Below are 21996 nucleotides of genomic sequence, written 5' to 3' on the forward strand. Positions count from 1 at the left end.
TGAATTAACTTTTCAGAGAAGGGGGAAATGATCTCTGCAGGTAAGAAGGCAAGAGGCTTGAATACACAGACCAGAGAAAGATACTTACAAAGAAGTGAAACAAAGGACAGGCATTATCTAGGCTCCCCTCTATCACAAATCACTTTACACAGGCGTTGATACCTCTTTGCTTCCAACTATGGCAACTAGGTCTGTTTGTTCTGGTTCTAGCAAGGAAACAGTGCCTTGGACCATGTGTAGTATGCCTTTCATTTATTTTTATTTTTCTCAGTTACCAGCATCACCCCAATGGGCCCACAGTCAGGGATAGATTTTCAGTCAGGTTTGAGTCCCAGGAACTCTTTGAGGCTGTAAGTTAAACAAAATTTTCTGTCTTCCTTTTAGGCAGTGGTTTGTTGCGTATTTAACACTTTCAGTGGTCTTGTGGTTGGGCCTGAATAGTTCTTCTGATAATTGATTGGATAAAAATGTTCACTTCAAAGCTTTAGCATACTTTAAGTCCTAGTGGACTATGTTAGCCAGCCTCTTAATTTCCTACTATGCCTCCGAATGATGCTCAATCAAGAGGAATATGAAAAAGTGGAAAGATGGCTGGACTCAGCAGCCTGTGGCAGAAAAAGCAGGCATCAGTAGCAACAGACTACGACAAAAGACTGCCTCAAGTAACAAATGTTCCCATGGAGCCAATAATATAGGATATCATGAATGGGCAGAAAATGGTTATTTACTGTTATGCATATTTTTATTGGCAGGCAGGGGAATACTTACCAGATTTTATTTTTTATTTAATTTTTTTGGCCTCATGTGCCACAGCAACTCAGTCTTATCTCAGGAGAAAAGAAAGCCAAAATGGAGTGGGAGAGTACTGGCTTTCTCCTTGCCTCTCCCTATGCTGTCGTAGCACTTCTGTTCTCTTCCCAAGGGAGATGTTAGCAAAAGTATGCCCTCTGTCACACTGGAAAAATCCATTCAACAAAAGACATGGTTTTACATCTGTCTCCCTCAGGAAGGAGAACAGAAGTGCTATGATAGCATGTAGAGAGGCATAGAGAAAGCCATTATTCTCCCACTCCATTTTGGCTCTCTTTTCTCATGCAATAATGCTCTTAGTTTGTTTTGCATAGTATATACCTTGATGTATGAGGTAGGTGGATGGGTGAGTAATGGTACCTCAAACAGCAAGATATATTTGGCTGGCCCGTAACTGACTAATAGAAAGCATCTTGCTGAAGATTTGGGAAGATGCACTGTATAAATCAACTCACTGGAGATCTAGCATTGTAGTGCCAGTTCTCTTCTCCTGGCTGCAGAACCACTCAGGATGTGTGGAAGCTGGATGGTTGTTTCACAGGCGGATACTGAATACAGTCAGCCCATCTTATACATGGATTTTTTATACATGGATTCAAGCATACACAGTTTGAAAATGTTCAAAAAAAGTATACATTTCAAATATCAAACCCTGGTTTTTCATTTTTTATAAGGGATACCATTTTGCTATGTCATTATATTTAATGGGACTTGAGCATACATGGATTTTTTTATACATGGGGGATCTTGGAACCAAACCTCAGCGTATAACAAGGATCCACTGTGGCATGTCCAGGCAAGGCACCAGTTAGAGCTGCCAGGTAAGGCATTGCCAGTTAGAGCTGTCAGGAACAGGCTAGGTGGACCAATATAAGGCAGCTTTCCTTTCTTCTATTAGTCTTTAAGGTTCCACAAGTCTCTTTGTTACATGACCTATATAGAGCCACAGCAACATTAACATGTGGCAGAGTAATCCAGTCTAAACAGAGAGAGCCACACACAACGGAAAGGCAGGATAGAAAAGTCTGTGTGTTTGTGTGCACTCATGCTCAAAACTAATTAATGATGACCAGAATCCTGTCACTGTGAATGTTGTATAACTTTACATAAATGTAGCTACATAGCAGAGGTGCTAAGAAATCCTGTGAGTGGATTGCAAAGGTGTCCAATAGGACACTGGTAAGAGTGTCCCAATGCCCTTTGCATGTCCTACCTGGTGTCCCACTGCACAATGGGGCTGATGCACAATGTTCCTATTTGGTTTCAATGGCCACTTTGCTGGCTCCCCATAGAGTAGCGTAACAGCAACGCTTTACTGGATATGGGCATTATGAAACTGCCCAATTCTAATTCCTGTGGGCATATGCCCAATTGTAAAAATATAAGTGCCCAACAGGACTGGGTGTGATGCTGATCTTCACTGTTTTCCAGATGTCAGCTGCTTTTCCAGCTCTCTCCTTTGACTTGGGGAGAACTGAGCAGTTTATAAGTTAAAATATGACATGTAAAATGTTGGTATATCAAGAAGGATATTGACAAGCTGGAAAATGTCTAGGGAAGAACGAGTAAGATGATAAAAAAATTGAAAACTAAGCCTTATGAAGAACTACTTAGAGAGCTGGGTATGTTTCGGTTGAAGAAGAGAAAACATGATATTTTTGGTGGCATGGTAGCCATCTTGAAATATCTGAAGGGATGTCATGTAGAAGCTTCCATGGATACCTTTCCAGGAGAAAGGTGGCATATAAATGAAATTAAGTAAGTAAGTAAATAAGATGGATCAAACTTGTTATCTGCTGCTCCATATAACCAGAACATGAACCAGCACATTAAAATCACAAGAGATTCTGTCCAAACACTGAAAAAAATCCTATTGTAAAAGCTGTTTGACAGTAGAATAGACTCTCTTGGAGGTCTTCAAAGAGAGGTTGGATGGGCATATTTCAGGGATGCTTTAATTGTATATTGCTGCATGGCAGAGGATTGAACTAGATAACTCTTGTGGCCCCATCCAACTCTAAGATTTGATGCTTCTAAAAGACCTGCACAGCAAGATAGCTCATAAAGCTCAGGTGTTCAATCTTTTCATGACCTCAAGGGATGTCATGTGTGTCAGAATAAATGGCTATAGCAGATCAGAGGGAATAAGCATGGCTTCCATATTGCCTGATAGCAACTCAAGATGCAGTGCAGTTTGGGGGAGGGAGTGTTTCACATGTGGAGCTTAAAATATCAACTAGTTTTTCCCTATTGATGTGATGGTGTTTTGATGGAAAAGAAACACATATAATCTGGAAAGTACAGGTTTTACATAAAGGGTTTCAGGGCTACACAGTGCAAAATGTCAGACAAATATGAACCAGGAATCCCTTAATTCAAATCTCACCTTGACTACACACTCACCCATTAGCCTGTAGCCAGCTGCTATTTTCAGGAGTGGAATGATAACTTTGGCCTGACTTGCAATGGTTTTGGAAGCATTAGTGCTTTGAAGACTCAAAAGCAGAGATGGTGATGGTGATAGCGATAGTACTGTAATAATAATTTTTCAGTAGAAGCAGTTTGCATGTCTGGCTGCTGTTTAAAGAACACTCAGTAAATGAGATTCTGGAGAAGAGACTGAGGAAAGAGAAGTGAAAGGAAATTATTGTTGTGTTAGTCTTTGCTCATAAAAAGTCTGCAAAGGTATGTTCCAGTTCATTTTTGCATTATAAAACTTTATGCCTCACATGAGGAAATGTCTTTGAGGTGCTCAGTAATGCAATCCTACAAAAGCAAGGATGATAAAAGTAGAGAAGCAGAGGCATCTTAAATGAACTGAAAAGGAAAAACATAGCAGAAGGGAAGGCTAGCAAGGAGGAAGTTTGTAGGCTAGGCAGGATGAGCTGATCTGCACAGAGACAACTGTTTTTAACAAATGGAGCAAAGAGGGAAGACATTAGTGTTAACTTCATCTGAAGTCTTGGAAAGGAGGCAGCAGAAAAGACTGATAAAGATTCTGGAGAACACTTTGCTGTTCCCTTGAAAGTGACCAAGAGATACAGTAGAATCTGTGGTGAGGGGTGCAAAGTTAAGCTCAGAATCACAGGATGGATGAAGCTATAGCCTTAACCATCAGACTACAGTACTATATTTTTTTCCATTACACAATGGAGATTATCACATGTGGCTTTCAAACTGTGATTCCCATGGAAAGGAAGCAGCACTGGTGATGCTAAACACATGATGCCACTTCCTTCCCATAGCTGCCCTGTCCTTGAGATGTCCCTTTTCATTCACAGGACAAACCTGTGAATGAACTGCCAGTCGTGCAATGCCCAGGGTGCAAAAACCCTTTCCCAGAGCATTTGCATGATTGGCAGTCATGTGTCACTGTCCTCTCCTCCTCCCTTTCCTGCCTCCCCCTAACTTTAAAAAAGTTCCTGATTTTTGTGCAATTTTGGTGCTCTGAAGCCTCAATTTTTTTTAAAAAAAATTGTTTCAGAAAGTGTAATTCAAATCAAATCTAAAGGCTGCAGAGCTCCATAAGTGCGCAAAAAATTGATTTAAAAAACACCCTAAAGACATACTGAAAAAGGCATAAGAGAGCAAGGGTGGGGTTAAAGGACAGCAGCCTCCATTGTGCAAATGGAAGATGTGTGATGGTGGCTGCCCCAAAATCAGTATGTTGCCATTTTATTTTGGCTTGCAGGACTGCAGCGTGAAAGGGGCTGGTGTGATAATATCCAAAGACACAATTACCCCCTATCCAGGGATCACTAGATGAAGAAAGTGGATTTGCTAATTTGCAGTATAAGCAGGATGTATTCAGCTATGATGATTGCCTACTGCTTGCAACATCACAAGGCTACCTCCTTTGTTGCTGCTGCTGCTGCTATGTGTGCTTCAATATATATATATTTTAAAAAATATAGCTGTAATAATACTATTATACCACAATGTCATTATGGCATACCCACCACTGCCCAAATCTCTCATTTCAAAAGGTGGCACAAGAAATTGAGAAGAGAAAGAGATCACACCACCCCCACCATTTTTGATGTCTTTCTCCTATGAAAAACTAAAGTGCTTATCACACAAGTCAGTTGTTTCATGTTGTCCTGGTCAAAACGGTTTCACGTGTACTCATTAAGCCATAATAACACTACTGCAGCACAACATCACTACAGTGCATGCATCACTGTCCAGATGTTGCATTGTGAGAGGTGAGAGAGGAAGAGCAATGGACCACACCACACCACCCCCTTCATTTTTGATATCTTTCGCCTGTAAAAAACAAAAGTGTTTATCATGTTAGTCAGTTGTGTCAGGTTGCCCTGTTCAAAAACCACTTCATTTGTGCTTATGGGTTAATAACACTATTATGGCATGTAATCAGATACATTACAAAGTATAAAAAGAAGCACAACATGCTTGAAAGATGGCAATTAAACATCACCACCATCACCACAAAACCAAGAAAGGCTGAGACTTTGTATCAGTGTCAGAGTGGCAGCATTGCAGGGCCTGCTGAGAAAGAGAAGACGGGAACATAAGATGTCATAAGTATGTGAAGGGAGAGATTTAGGATATCATCACATAACCCCCGGTTTTGCTGCAATCACGCAAGTCAAAGAAAATGGAAATACCAGTTTGTGAGCAGCCATTATCACATGTCTTGTTAATCATGTGACTGGGGCTGCTTCTGCCATCACTCTCTCTTCTACACTCCCCATTAACCCTGCCTCCCAGCCCTTTGCTCTACCCAGTGTGCCTATTGGGTGTGAGTGTGGTTTTATTTTATTTTATATTTTCTAATGCAATTCCAGAATTCTTTAGGTGTGTGGGGAGAAGACAGTACCTTGTCCAGCAATTGGAGTACTGGTGATTGTTGTGTCCATCAGGTTTGGATGGGGCGCATCAGGCCAGAAGTTACTTAGAGCCCGAACAGAGAGACCAAAATAAACCTGCTTTGGATCACTTTGGAGGTATAATGTTTAATAACACATGCATCTTCAGAGGTCAGAAGCTGCACCAAAGCTGCACTCCAGTCCTTGGGACTGGAGTGTGTTTTTGCGTGGCTTCTGGCCTCTTAGGATGCATGCAGCATTTAAACATCATACCTCCAAAGTGACCTGAAGCAGCTTTATTTTGGCCTGTCTGTTTGGGCCCTTAGTTAAGTAGCCTTAGGTGGGATACAGACTGCCCCTTTCAGGCGGCCTGCATCTGCCCTTTTCCCTGACGGAACAGGGCCTGAGCTGACACAGCGGCAGCCCCAGAGGCCCCGATCTGCCACTTTTCCAGGCCACGTGGAAGTGGCAAAACGCCGCTTTCCTGCAGCCTGGAAAGGGGTGTCCTTGGGGCTTCATGCCCCAAGGACACCCCGACAGCGGCGGGGAAAGAGAGAAAGGGGCTTTTGTGTTGTTGGTGCAGCTGTTGGTGCTGCCTTTGGGGCAGCCTGCACCCGCCCTTTTTCCCAATGGATCTGGGCCTGAGCTGCCACAGCTGCAGCCCCGGAGGCCCTGATCTGTCACTTTTCCAGGCCACGAGGAAGTGGCAAAACGCCGCTTCCCTGTGGCCTGGAAAGGGATGTCCTTGGGGCTTGAAGCCCCAAGGACACTCCGACAGTGGCAGGGAAAGAGAAAAGGGGGCCACTTGGCCCCTTTCTCTTTTGTGTTGCTGGTGCAGCCGTGTAAAGGCTGCGTCAGCGCCACAAGCGGCATAAGGAGCTCTGTTTTGGAGCTCCTTCCAGCACCACTGAAAGGGCACCACAAGTGCCCTGCAGCAGCCAAGACGTAACTGCCACGCTGCACTGTTTGGATGCAACACAGCTGTTACGTCAAAATGGCGGCGCCCATGTAGACAGGGTGCTGCCATTTTGATGTCCTGGCGATGTACTAGGGTTGCGGGGCATATATAAGCAACGCCCCAAGGCAACCCTAGTACATCGCCAGGACATACTTAAAGGCCCGTCTATACAGGGCCAAAGTTAAGTAACTTAGAACACTTACTAAGCAGCTGATACAGAATAGTGGTCAATGTCCTTTTTGAACAATCAAGGACATGTTGTGCATCTGCTAGTCAGCTGCACATGCTGAAGAATTTGTAGCCCTCCAAATGTTAATGAACTCCATTTCCCATCAGCCCCAACCAGCCTGGCCATTGGTGAAGTATCTTGGGAGTAGGAGGACTAAAGATTCCTTCTGCCTCCTTAATGTATTGAGATCAACAGACCAAATGTAGTGTTTTATTTGGAGCGTGCCTTCAACTCCTCACTGACTCCCAGCACCGATGAATGGCAATGCATGCCTTGGGACCATTATTATACATCAAGATCATTGATTTTATTTGATGCTTGGGTGTGACTTGTTTTAATAAGGTGCATTTATATGTAATGACTGGAACATCTTGCAAATGCTTGATACACTTCACAGTCATTCCTCAGCATTCCCCAGGGATGGTAGCAGCCCCTGTTTAGAATTCCCTCCCCAAGGATGCTTGGCAGGAGTGTTCCACTTTTGATTTCTGTTCAAAATGTGCTTTGCTGCCTCATGAGGATGAATAAACTGTTTTTTAATTGTGTTACAAGCTAGTTTTATCTTACTGCTGTATCATTTTACAGTTTAAAATGGGCTTTTAATTAATGACTGAATTATGGCAGTGTACTACAAGCCGTGTTTTTATATGATAGTATTGTTAAATGTCCCAAGAGCCCTTCAAAGTGCTGTGAGGCAAGAAATGAGCAACTTTGTTCAACATGATTTCAACACACAGTGACTGGCTTGTCTGAACAGTACCTAATGCTACCATGGCTGATGTGAAGAGTGGGATTTCCCCTCCTATACTATCATTCGTGTCACTTCTAGGTCTTAGAAGTGTGCCTTGTAAATAAGTTTTCAGTTACAAGGGGGAATCATTGCTGCCATCATGACCTCACAATTTAAACATTGACTTTAACAGCTACTATCACGTGTGAAAGTTGAGTCTGTGTCTTCTACCCTTAATATTTTTTTTTCTAATTGCAAACTCCACTCTGTTCTGTAGTGTGTTAGTGGGGTACTGTGGTTCCGTTGATTTATGTGGGAGATGAGAGGCTGATACTGGGGGTGTGGGAATCATTCTGTGATCAGCCCAATGGATCAGCATACCATTCATCTCCATGGGATAAGAAATGGCTCATTGTTGTTGTTTTGACTTCAAGTTGTTTCTGATTTATGGTGATCCTAAGGTGAACCTATCATGGGGTTTTCTTGGCAAGATTTGTTCTGAGGAGGTTTGCCACTGCCATCCCCTGAGGCTGAGAGCATGTGACTTACTCAGGGTCACCCAGTGGGTTTAAGGACCAAGCTGGGAATTGAATCTTGATCTTCAGTGACAGTCCAGCACTCAACCCACTATGCCATGCTGGCTCTCAAATGACTTATTAAAAGCATGATTTTTTTTTAACCAATATCACATCAAGAATATTGGCTGGCATCCATGTAATTCATGTGCCCCATCTTTTTCTTTCTATTTTTGTCACTGCAGTGGGAGGAATTCACTATCTCCCTTCTCCCTTTCCCAACCATCTCAAAACCCACCTTCCCCAAACAGAACCATTTACTGGCCCATAGAATCATAGAGTTGGAAGAGACAAGGGCCATCCAGTCCAACCCCCTGTCATGCAGAAACTCTCAATCAAAGCATCCCCGACAGGTGGCCATCCAGCCTCTGTTTAAAGACCTCCGAAGGAGGAGACTCCACTACCCTTCGAGGGAGTTTCTTCCACTGTCGAACAGCCCTTACTGTCAGCAAGTTCCTCCTAATGTTGAGTTGGAATCTCTTTTCCTGGAGCTTGCATCCATTGTTCTGGGTCCTGTTCTCTGGAGCAGCAGAAAACAAGATGGCTCCCTTCTCAAGATGACATCCCTTCAAGAGCTGGAGGTGGTGGTAAAGCATCCACCTACGTTTGTAAAGCTGGACTCATTCTCTGGGACCTCCCAAAGGGTTGTAGACTGATTGTTTTCAACCCCATCATCATAAAAATCAAAACTGGGACTTCAGGTGGCTTTCAGTTTACTAAAGAATGTTTGAGCTAAAAACATATAAAAAGTGCACATTAAAATGCAATTAAACTATTCACAGTATTAAAACAATTTAACTCCACACTTTAAAAAGATAAAATGCAATTAGAAAGATAACAACTACAACCAGCTGTTTAAAAATAATACACCATAAAACAATACAATGGTACTGCCACTGTGCATTCCGTTATAAGCACATATCTGGATGTTCCATCATCACTCCAACTCTCCATTGGCCAGAAAATGGCAATGTGTGTGTGTGTGTGTGTGTGGGAGGGGGACTAGTATGAGAAAAAGTGGGTTTTGAGGGATGTAAGAAGGGAGTTGGGACATAGTACAACCTGTGTGGGTCTTTACACCTTGTCTCCTGATGCATGATTTCAGATAAATAATAATAATAATAATAATAATAATAATAATAATAATAATAGCAGCACCTATTTAGTAGTATTAGTAGTATTTCTCAAGCAATGTGGTGTAGTGGATTGAGCATTAGACAACAATTCTGGAGTTCAGGGTTTGACTCCTTGCTCAGCCAAGAAAACCCATTGAAATGACCTTAGGTGAGTCACATACTCTCAGCCCCAGAAAATCCCATGATCACTGTAAGTTGGAAGCAACTTGAAGGCACACAGCAACAATTCAAAATTGTGGTCCATTTACCAGTCCCTGGAAAGTTATACAGAAAGGAAGGAACAATTATAACCAATGGATACAAATATGGTACCAGTCCCTGGCATACGGGGTCAGAGGGAGGAATTGCTGGTATTCTGTATCAGAAAGTACAAGAAGCACTGATTTACATCATTTATAGGTAAAGTGATATTAGTGACACTGGCCTGTTACAGACAGCCAAAATAAACCTGCTTCGAGTCACAGTGGAGGTATGGTGTTTCAATGATGCATGCATCCTAAGAGTCCAGAAGTCGCACCAAAGCCACACTCCAGCCCTAAGGACTGGAACGTGACTTTGGTGTGGCTTCTGGACTCTTAGGATGCATGCATCATTGAAACACCATACCTCCACTGTGACTCGAAGCAGCTTTATTTTGGCTGTCTGTAACAGGCCACTGTTGACATATTTGGTCCAGTTTCAACAAGCTAACATATTCTTGAGAGACAGATGGTTGCTACTAGTCAAATTTTCCTTCTAGCTGAAAGAACCACAGGCTGTGAGGTCACTGTAATAGTGCTCCCCTGCTTCATGAGAACAAAAAGCCACAAGAGCAGAGAAGGTGAAATATTAGTATGCTGCTGATACCATAAATACCACATTTGTTTCCCAACTATACATTGCCAAGGAGTGGGTTGGCAGTGATTGAGCATCTCCCTGGTAACAGCTAGTGTGTGTGGGGGCCTTTAACCTATCTGGAATTTGGTAGCATGCCAGCACTGGAGAGCTCTATTGTCTGTTTGACAATGTATGTGCATGGTAGTTGAATTGACTTCCATTATGCGGTTCTAGTGGCCCCAGGTAGCATAGCAAAGTCTTCAGAAAACAGTAATTAAATACTGGAATATTTTAAAGGGGAAAAGACTGACTCTTCTTTTAAGTCTTAAAATGGATAGTCAAATCCCACCTTAATGAATGCAAAAAGTGAACATTTCACGATGTACTATGTACTGCAATTATAGCCCTTTGACCTCACATTTAAGTGTTTGCTTTCCACCCAGTTACTGTGATAAAATAATTTTCATCAGACCTAGCCAGCATAGCCAGTGGGAAGGGATGATGGACATAACTATCCAACCACATACTGAAAGGCAAAAAGTTGTCCAGATGAATTAGAATGTAAGCCCACTCATTCATCTGAGAGTCAAAACAAGGAACGATTTTCATTGTCTTGTACGCCAACAGAAGCTGAATCAGGAGCTTGCTTAAGCTGTGTCTGTGCTAGACATACAATATGCTACACTATAAAACAATAATTTCAGTCTTGGTACCTTATAGGTGTTTCAGGCTTCTTGAAGCTACAGCTAACATGAATAAGGACTCTGGGAGCTAAACAGCTGAACTGTCAAAGGTCCAAATGTTTCAGATCTAAAATTACATTTTATTACAAACAGTTTGAGAATTTGTACAGCTGAGCTGAATAGTCTGTCTCTATTTGCATTTCTGTATAATTATTCTAGTAATGATTCCTGAAGATTTGAATCTCAGCTCAAGACAGGATGGCTCCAACCTTCAGATGTCCTAGGAGTCTTTAATATTTAAATGAAAGGAGACACTGAACTAGAAGCACCAATGACCTCCTTTTGGCTGCTACTTCAAGACATGCAGTGTTCAGGCTTTTTTTAAATTTTTCAGTTTTATTTAATACATTTACAGATAAATTTAACCCCCCTCCCAATATATTTCAAAACAAGCTTCAACTCCCCACTTTCCAGATATTTTGACACAATGAAATAAATAACCAAGTCCTTCTACGTCACCAAGGGAGTACAGACTCATCCTTATTCCCAGATATCCTGTGCTTTCTTGCACTGGACACAATAAATGCACAGGAAGGGCAGTATCATGCAAACACCCAGAAACCAGGGCACAGGCAGGATTGGGCTGGAGCAAGGCGCTCTAGGAAGGGGGCAGGTGGACTTTCTGCTGTCTAGATTTTCCTTAGCCAACCACCCTAAGCCACAGAGGAACATGGGAAGACCTGGGAAAGCTTCTGGAGCTAGAATCACTACCATCTCACTTGGTATCCGATTGGGAGAGTGGAATATATCCCAGTCTTAAGAGACCTGAATAATCTGAGCTGGGAAAAGAGGAGGAATGTGAACAGTCGATTCACAAATAATGCAATACAATTAGCTGGGCTAATATGAATACACTCCCATTGTCCCCTCCCTCCCCCTCTCCCCAATTTCCCCGGAGGTATGAGTTGAGGGATGTTGGCTGAACTGTGGGTCAAAAGAAACCACGATCGGGAGCTGGGAGCTGGAACTGAGGGGAATGGAAGCAACTTCTGGGATCATATAGAAGTTCTCTCCTCCTGTCTTAGCAGCACCATAACTCAGCTCACAGCCTCTGTAGGGCAGGGCCCTCTCCTCCCTTCTCTCTTCTTCTCTGCCTGGTGTTCTTGACTCCTCTCTCACACATGTGCAGAATCTCACAGGCCCAGTCCTGGCACCAGCCACTGCAAGTCAGAAACGCAAAGGCTTTCCTGCGAGGGCCTACTCCTCACTCTCCAACTTGAGGCTGACACTCCGCGTCTTGGCTCGGGGCTGACTGCTCCCTCCACCTTCTCGTTCAGCCTGGCTCTGTCCCCGTGAGCGCAACAGCTGGCTCTGCTTGCGCAGAAAGTCAACAGGGGCCGGACAGCCATAACTGCCTTTGCCCAGTGTGGGCCTTGTTGTCCCCTTTGGTGAATGGGCAAGGGAAGCTGCTTCCAGCTGTGCTAGGTGCGCAACATAGCCATCTGACAGGAACTGCAGGAAAAGAGATTAAAGCAGCCATCACTTGTCTGTTCTTTAACCCCTCTTACCTCCATCTCATGACAAACCACAGACTTTGCAGGTTTCCCTGTTATGCTGGAGGCCTCACACTCTGATACCATAGACTGTGGTGCTGAACTGCAGGACAGGCAAATGCCCCCTACCCCACTCCTCGTCACACAGAGCCTCATACCTGGCACTGGCTTTGTAATTTTTTCACAGATCGGCCCACAATGTAGATTTGAGCAGGAGGAAGCCCTAAGGAGCTATAAACTGAAATGTCCTTGGTGGATCCATAGGCAGCCACAATGGTGACCTCTGCCTGCAATAAATGGAGGACAAGAGATTAATTTTCCTCTCATGCTTCCATCTTCTTTCTTCTGAAGTGCTCTTTCAAAATGCTCCCACATGCATCAGTGCTGTGCCAGAACTACAGTCCCAGACCTTCCCTCATTGTGCCTGAGTCCTTCTCAAACAGACAATATCTGATGCTTCTGGCAAGCACTCCCATACCTCCTGCTGAAGGCCCTGTAGAAAGGCAGCTTTCTGGCGGAGGGGGTCATGCGTGAGGCCATCACAGAAAGAGACAATGCCATGGGGAAAGTTGTGCTGGGTAAGCCAAGCTACCACACGGTGCTTCTGCATGTCTGGACGCCCAGTCACATAGATGATCATGAACCCAGAGTCTTGCCAATGCCTAAAGAGGTAAGGGAAATATTATCTACAGGTGATAGATTGTTTATTTAGTCAGGTTCCCCTCTAGAACAGAGATGGGAAATGCACTGCATTACAAACATTGCTGAACTGCAACACCCACTGCATCTCAATACTGGCTATGTTGAGCAATGCTAATGAGAGCTGCAATCTCACAACTTCTGGAGGGCCACATATTTCCCTTCCCTGGTCTAGAGTGTAAAGAGTCTCAAGTCTGCAGGTAGATGGCAAGATGCTGGTAAATTAAGTGTAGCTAAGTTCCCCTAGTCTAAATACTCTAACAGCACCAGATCCTGTCTGATCTTGGAACCTAAGCAGGGGCAGCCCTGCTTAGTACTTGGATAAGATACTGCCAATTAATATCAGGCACTGTAGGCTATATTTCGGAAAAAGAAATGAGAAAAAAACACCTCTGAGTATTCCTTGCCTAAGAAAACCCTATGAAATTCATGGGGATGCCATAAGTCAAGAAGCAACTTGAAGACCCAGACACACACATGTTCACCTAGAGCAGTGATTTCCAAACTCTGGTCCTCCAGATGTTTTGAATGTCAGCTCCCAGAAGCGTCAGTAATTTTGGCCAATAGTCTGGAATTCTGGGAGATGAAGTCCAAATTATCTGGAAGGTCAAAGTTTGGGGATCACTGACCTAGAGCATAGAGACACGGCTCATGAAATTTTTATACCAGTTTTCCTTACAGCTCAAAAAACTTCAAGGATTTATCTATCAAAGATACAACAGCAGCCATGGTTTCTAAAATAAGGTTTAAAACTATTTTAAATATGCACAGTATAAAATACTTCTCTGGGTGAAATATATTCAGAGACTTTTAGGAAACTCAGAAACAGAGCACGAAGGTAAAAACCATAGTCTGTACCCTTCTTAGTAGAGATCTGTCTCAGAACATGGAAGGGCCATATTGTTATTGTGGTGGAGTGCTATTGGCAGGCCCATCCCTCCACAAATCTGTGCACCCCTTTTAAAAAGCAGAGTTTGTGGCCATCATATATTACTGCACTGATCTTTCTAAACTAAGTGGTGGATGCTGACTGAAGAAGTATTTTTTTTCATCCCAAACTGTAGTGGGAAGAAGAATAGAATAATTATGGTAAAGCATTCAGTGATAAATGCATATATTGTTGGAATGGTCTCAGTTTGATTCACAGTAATCTCCTTTGACATTCAATCTTCAGAACCTGGATTTTAACCAAAGCCCAGAACACTACTTGGAAACTTACTTTTTTGACTACAGTATGGACAATGCTAGCAAAAAAAATTCTGAACACTGTAGTCCGAAAAAAGGAACTTACTTCAGCTCTTGCCTGGAGAAACAGACAGAGAGGCTTCCCCCCCCCCCCCCACACACACACTTTTCATAAAAAGAAAAGCAGGGTTTACAGGACCAATTTAAGCAAGTGGGAGTCTCAGAAGATAATCCAGTTGTTTTAACAAAAGCACCTTTCAGTAAATCCTTCCTGACAGCATTTTGGCACTGGGAGACATGGAAATTGGCACAAAATTATAATATAGACTTATATAAATGTGAGGGATAATAGTAAAGCTGTTTCTACAGTTGGCTGTTTTAATTTGTCTTTCTGTCGTTGCCTTGAAAAGTAAAGGCTTTGAAAACAATGATTAGACACATTAAAGTAGAATAGTTTCAGCAAGATTGATTTTTAAGCAATTGGGCATTCACATTATGCATATCGACATTTGTTAAATACTTGAAAAGTGGAAGGGAGGGAGAAGGAATTGTGAAGGAATTAAAAGCCCATCAAGAAAGCTGCTGTGGGATTATTGTAAATAATAAGGTTCTCTCCACACACTTTGCAGCTAGTAGGAAAGTGGATCAAAAGGGTTTATATCAGGGGTGCATCGCAAGGCTATTTATGTAGTCCCCAAGGGCATCCCACACCTCCCCCCTCCAAACTATAGGGAAATTAAAACTATATTTTACTCAACACGTCTCTGCTTAAGGGAGACAACATAACTTCTAGTTCACTTCTAGCTTTGGAAAAAGGCATCTCCTGGACTTAAAACAACCAGGAGATACAGGACACATATGACGCAAGGTAACATTTTAGGTAGGTAAATAAAATGAGAAGGGAGGTGAAAACCTCCAAGTTTCTGCTGGGCCTAGATACCTCAGGTAGCTGGCCACCCCAGTCTATGGATTCCCCAAGGATGTCTATTACTTACCTTACTACATCTACAGCACCGGCACGCACCTTGGGATCACTGCCCATGATGGAGACACTGGCTGTGAAGGAACCATCAATACTGAAGACGACACAAGGAGTGGCTTTAGCTACTACAGTCAGAAAGCACTCAGCATAGGTGTGATCACCCCTGTGGAGAGAAGTCAAATGGAATCTGTCCTTTTTCAGGTACTGTTAACAACACCCTACACTACCTTGTCAGAATTAGAAATACAGGGACTTTCCTTTCAAAGAGCTCACAGGGAGAAAGGAAAGTGACAACCAGCTGTTCTTTTTCACAGCTTTAGAAAACAAAAGAAGAGCTATGTCAAGCAGTTCAGTTACAGCACTTGGCAGGACCCATGCCATCTGTCAAGGACAAACATGTGGAGGGAGGGAGACAGATCCTGTAGGATAGGGTGGGCCCACTTTGGCTTTCCAGATATTTTTGGGGCAACACCAGCCCCAGCCAGCATGGTTAATGGTAAATGTTTATGGGAGCTGTAGTTCAAAGACATCTGGAGGGCCACAGTTGCCCACCCTATCCTAAAAGACAATAACTAGAGATGTAAAATTTATGGAAATATTGAGGTTTGTGTACATGGACTTTTTGGACAATTGGGGGTAAATGTGCTGTTAGCGTCCTCTACAAATTGGAAGTCACTTTGTTAATTGAGGAGCATACAATGTATCCTTTGATGAGCATAAAACTGTCATGTTTGGTATATTAAAAATATAGTTTATTGAAACAATAATTCAAATTGAATTTCCTTATTTATTGAGTTTTATTGTTACAAATAGAGCTATAAGGTCCTAAACTGTAAGGAGCCTCTTTGGTTTTGCTAGATTATTAGGAGTAGGCAAAAAAGAAAAAAGGGAAAAAGAAAAAGCATCAGTAAAACAGAGAAAAGTCTTTTGTCTCCTCTAGTTCTTCGTGCCATCAAGCAGACATAAAGCAACAATTCCCATAAAAAGAATGGAGAAAAGAAAACCAAGATAAGGAATTGCACTGATCAGATACTTACTTCATAAGACACCATTTTAGATAGTTTTTAGGGTAGGGCTTATACTGGGGGTTTACATATATTAACACCTTGTCTTAAACATGTTATTCAGAATTCTAAATGAACATATTCCATAACCCATTATACCCCTCCCAAATCTTCCATGAAAAAAAGGCTTTGGAAAAAGACAAGGTTTCCCTCTCCATTTTTTTTTTCATTTTTAACCAGGTCTTCACATCTTTAATAGTAATGTAGACTGGACTGCGAATAAAATGTCCAGCTCTGAGAAGATTGCTGAGCAAGTTGGCCATAGAGAAAGATCCATTTACTCACCTCACCACCATACGGACAGGGTACATGCCAATGCCCAGCATCTTCTCCTCAGGGATGGTGTAGGAAAGCCTTCCACTGCCACTTGTCACCTCTGTACCATAGTGTACCCATTTCCCTGAGAGTGGCTGTGGCATGACATAGATGTCCACCTGTGAGAAGGAATCAGAGGATAGCCACATTGTTCTTTCTTAGGCATGGACCTTCACATACTGTCTTCTCCTCCCTCCACCCACATTCAACTCTTTAGATTGCATCAAACCTAGTTTAGGACCCATAGGGCAAAGGCATGGTTATCTCCACATCTTTCCTCCATGTTCTGTTTGCATCCATCTTCCTTTCTGAACATTTGCTACTCTGTTTTGCTTATACATTATTTCTACTCCTCCTTTTTAACACCTCTTCAGCCCTTGTGAGACATTTTCATTTCATGCCTCCTCAAGGGCTATTTTCAACATCCTTCTCCTCAGAGCTCACATCTGCTCTGCTTTCATTTTGTGAATTTGGATCGTTCATTCTTTCTCTACTCTTGTCACACAATGCCCCCTTCACTTCCACAATGTGTCCTCTGTTTCAGTTTCTACATCAGTTTTTTCCCCATTTGCCCCCATACTCCCATAACTGCCCACCTCTGGGTTAGGAGGTGCAGGACAGATTGTGTGGCACCTCAGTGTCTTAAAAAAATTGCTGGGTTATGCAGGAGCAACTATTAGGGGGCTGCTGTGGCTCTCTCCTGCATCCAATGAGGCGATTGTCTCATTCAAATGGTAGAGCTGACCTTGGCCTCAAAGAACAGAATAAGTTTGAGCAGGAGATCCATGGCACAGCCAAGCTCAGCTTCTGATTCTTTTCTGATAGAATTTGTGCATATGAAAGCCGTGGAAACCACATGGAAATAATGGCAAATAATGCTTCCTGCTCAAATTCCCACTGGTTAAAAACTCCTGCTGTTCTCTTTTTCCCAATGGACACACAGACATACACCTCAGCAGAGTGAGACCCTTTGTTACCTTCTCTCCAGTCAGAGTCACCACATCCAATGGTCCATACATGAAACGGCCATTGAGAACTTGGGGTCGCCCTTCACACACAATGACATCACTGGCACGGTGGTTCGCTGTGACATTCTGGAAAGCAAAGTGTCAGCAGCTTTAGCAAACTTGTTTTAGCAAGAAGAAAAAAATAAAACATCGAAACCGAACTGTCCACAGAATGATAGCAACTGAGCTGGTAAAGGATAATGATAATAATAATGGTAATGATAATGCAGGTTGAGTATCCCTTGTTTCAAATGCTTGGGACCAGAAGTGTTTCAGATTTTGGGGGATTTTAGAATATTTGCATATGCATAATGAGAGATCTTGGAGATGAGGCCCAAATTTAAACACAACATTCATTTATGTTTCATGTATACCTTATACACACATCCTGAAAATATTGTAATGTATTTTTACTGTTGTAACCCACCCGGATTCCTAGTGACTGGGTAGGCTATAAATATATTATTATTATTATTATTATTATTATTATTATTATTATCATCACGAAGTCAATTTTATACACTATTTTTAGTAATTCTGTTCATGAAACAAAGTTTGTGTACGTCGAACCATCAAAGGTGTCACAATCTCAGCTACCCATGAAAATATTTAGGAACCTGGAGCATTTTGAATGTTCAGACAAGGGATACTTAATCTGTAACAACAAAAACAACAGCCAAATAACAGTAGTAGTAGTAGTAGTAGGAATACACTCGTTCTTCCACATTTCTGGCTTTGACTTCTGTGGATTTGATTATTCACAGATTTTATTAATATGTTCTCTCTAGGAATATCTAGGTCCTCCAGCACAATTCTATGCTCAACTTTAACCAAAAGTCACACTGAAGGACCAAGACATTCCTAGACATAACACTCCACTAGGCATTTTCAGCTCTCCAGGGCAATGCTGTGGTCAGTGTCTGAAAGATGCTGACCACAGAGTTGCACTGGATGACCTAGAGATTCCTAGAGAGGTGATCTCTCAGGTAAAAATAAGTGTTTTTGTTATTTGCAGTTTTCCCCATTCACTGGGGTCCTGTGCCCCTAACCCCAGAGAATGTGGAGGGATGAGTGTAGTTTTTATTTCTTTCCTGCCTCTTCTCAAGGCGGGATACAACCTATTAAAATACAATACACAATTAAGAACATATAAAACCCACAGTTAAAATAAAACACTATAAAACCATTATAATACCCTCATAGGAGTAAGTCATGATTTAAAAATGTCTGAGTAGGCCTGCCAGAAGAGATATGTCTTTAATGCTGTTTTAAAAGCAGTCAGCATTTTCAGCTGTCGCATTGCCTCTGGCAGATCATTTCAACAATTAATAATAATTTTTGTTGTTGTGATTATTATTATTATTATTATTATTATTATTATTATTGGTTCTCTGCAAGTGGGTTAACTCATGGAGTGCTCACTAAAGATCTTTTTGTGAAACTTGGTAGATCTCACCACATGACGACTACCTGATCCTACAAACCCTCTCCCTCTCCTAACACAGAGAACAAGAAATACATCTGTGAAACTTCTTATGTCAGACCAGAGATGGGCAATCATTACCCTCCAGATTTGGACTACAACTCTAAATTGTGACAACTTGCCTATTTGTTGTTACACTTTTTATTATCTGGTTTTTAGGTATATTTTGTTTTAATTCAGCCTGTGGGCTGCGTTGGGTCCCATGTGAGCAGAAAGGGGGGATATTAATTCATTAATTATTCGAAACTATTACATTTTTTGCTTGTTTTATCCTCTTTGCTACACAGAATTGCCCTTCATTTAACTGATGCCTATATTTACGTCATCTAAATAATGCATCAAAACCTGCCCATAAACCTTTTAATATTTAACACAAATGGCATAATTTCATTTCACTTACAAACTGGGGCATACACAGCATGTTTATTAAAGCCTCTTCTCAGATTATGAAAAAGGGATTAAATACTAATTGTTATTATGAAGAACTACATAGATAATCCCCAAACTGCTAATAGACTTAACTTACAATTTTACCAGCAAAGCAAAGAGGAAAATATTTTAAAGGCATTAACTTCTTTCAATAATCAGTTGTAAAGGTCTTTTTTTCTTTTAATGGTCAGTGTCTTTTTGGTTTTGTTGTTTCTTTTTGCCTTTACTTTTGGAAAAAATAAATTTTAAAAGTCATTGATCTCTCTAAGACCTTTTATATGGGATTTATGAGTTGCCAGAATTCCCTTGCAAGAAACAAGACCAGACTTGGGTTCCATGCCTAAGGCAGGAAGCAGCTGCTGCATATTTCCCCCAGAGATCTGCAACTGAACCTCTTAAAGTTCTGAGTAGTGCAAATAAGGTCTCTTAGCATGACAAACCTTCATGTGTTTGTGAAAACACACATGGGCCAAATGGCCTCTCCATTCCAAAATTTAAAAAAGGAAATCCAAATCTTTGGCTTCAAATACATCTTCCAAACAGAATTTGGAAGTGTTACTTTTCTTCAGCTACAATTTGGAGAATTAGGGTGAGAGATTCTGGGACTTATGGTCACAAAAAAAACCCCAGAAACGTTTTTTTCAAGCTCAAGTAAATGAAGCATTATCTATATCATTGCTACTCAAAGTGGTGTTCCCTGGGCTGGTGTCATTCCTTGACCTATTAGCTGCCAGTCCCTGGCAAGTGTTCAGGAAAGAAAGAAAGAAAGAAAGAATTGTAGTTAATGGGCACCAATATGGTACCATTATCCATGGCACACTGGGAAAAAATAGTTGCTGGTTCCCAATATCATCTAGCCTGAGAAATGCTGATCTACATAAAGTGATTTGATTTGGTTTGTGAAACTGAATGACAATATTGATTTTTTAAAATGTATACGTAAAATATATGGAATCTTTTCAAGAGGCACTGAGAGAAGAGATGAAAAATGGCAAGGACATCTGCAAAGTTCACTTTAAGATTATTCGCAATGAAAGAAATTGGAGCAGCCCAATACCCCTTCCTGGAAGACAAGTTCTCTTGCCTTGGCCCACACTAAATTCCAGTTTCCCATGTAAGCCTGCACGACAGAGAGAGGGCAGAACTGCATACCCGGATCTTCACTTGTGTGCGTTTGCGCTGCCATTTTTCACGGGGAAAAGCTGGGCTGTAGATGGAACTCTCCTCATTTTCCGTCACTTGGTGCTGCTCTGTCTCAATCACCTGCAATCACAGAACACCAGTGTCAGCCCAGTCCATGACCACCCACTCCCTGCAACTCCCAGACTTCAAAGGGGGCAATCTGTCACTCTCTGCATCTTTCCCAATCCCCTCCCAATTGCACAAGGCAAGTGCAATTCTATCACCTGCAGCCTATTGCTGAGGTAGAGTATATTATGACTTACTATTCCTGTGAACTTGTACCAGCATTCTTCTTATCAGTCAAGCCAAGCTGTTTAATGTTGTGGGTAAGATATAATGATTCAATTTTGTTTGTCAATTATATTATATTTTATTGTGTATTATGTTACTGATGGTAATTAATGTATCTTTGATTGTCAACCTTGTGCATTTAGAAGTATGGAACACACAATGTACTATATTAATCCGGTTATGAAATTAATATGCTGATGAAGACCTTGGTGAGTCGAAACGGCCACACAGGACTCCAGAGGTAGCCATCCCATCTGAATTCAACCTATAAGGACCCTGCTACCAGCCAATATTATCAGTTCCAACTTCAAGTTCATTTGCTCCAAGCATCATCCATTATTATTGGTTTTTAGATTTTGGACTTTAATATTATGTTGCAGCAGTAGAACCACTTTCACTGCTAAAATCAGCAACATTGTTCATATGGACTGTTACCACTCCACTCTTCAGATATATATTGGCTATCATTGATGTCTCTTGTAATTATGTACCTTGATATATATATCTTGTGAATAGAAATAGTCTAGTTATTACACAGATCTCTTGTTGTTCCCCTTTTGTTCAGTCTGTCTAAGTGTAAGCCTGCTGCTCGTTTGTTGTTGTTTCTGGTATGTATGTGCCCACCCTGCTCACTTCTGAGCAGTTCTGCTTCTGCCTGGCTCCACACCTTCCCTGCTGAATGTGCAGCTGGGGTGGGAAACCTCCCTGTAATTCCTCTTCCAAATAAGATGAACAGGGACCATGAATCTTGTTTTCAAGTTGAATCACATTTTCAAAAGCCTTCTGAAAGCATGACTTTGGCTTTTTAAAAAAAACAATGGCTTCCCATGTACCTTTAAAGTGTGTGTGGGGGGGGGAGATTTTTGCTGCTGTCTCAGTAAAATCACCCCAATGATAGGGTAGGGTCCAGCAGCTGATGAGCTGGAAATTGCAACCCTGCCAACTGTTACCAAAGCTTTCCAGCCCTGCGCTAAAGCAAGTCCCCTGCCTGAATTAGTTGCCTATGATGTTTCCATCATTGCTCATCTCCCCATAAGAGT

General features: G+C 41.9%; 1 protein-coding gene across 3 annotated transcripts in view; it reads right to left on the reverse strand.

The window, feature by feature from the left end:
* Window positions 1-11142: 11142 nt before the first annotated feature.
* PITPNM1 (phosphatidylinositol transfer protein membrane associated 1) overlaps window positions 11143-21996 on the reverse strand; it is a 41115-nt gene continuing 30261 nt past the window's right edge. For all 3 annotated transcript variants that reach the window (XM_042437964.1, XM_042437954.1, XM_042437971.1), the window contains 7 exons: window positions 20636-20746; window positions 17542-17658; window positions 16535-16683; window positions 15199-15348; window positions 12798-12981; window positions 12478-12606; window positions 11143-12278 (listed from right to left, as the gene is read on the reverse strand). In XM_042437964.1, coding sequence (XP_042293898.1) covers window positions 12024-12278; window positions 12478-12606; window positions 12798-12981; window positions 15199-15348; window positions 16535-16683; window positions 17542-17658; window positions 20636-20746 — 1095 coding nt within the window. In that variant the 3' untranslated portion in view covers window positions 11143-12023. The remainder of the gene's footprint in view (window positions 12279-12477; window positions 12607-12797; window positions 12982-15198; window positions 15349-16534; window positions 16684-17541; window positions 17659-20635; window positions 20747-21996) is intronic.

Source organism: Sceloporus undulatus, chromosome 1 (genome assembly GCF_019175285.1).
Source record: "Sceloporus undulatus isolate JIND9_A2432 ecotype Alabama chromosome 1, SceUnd_v1.1, whole genome shotgun sequence".
NCBI lineage: Eukaryota > Metazoa > Chordata > Lepidosauria > Squamata > Phrynosomatidae > Sceloporus > Sceloporus undulatus.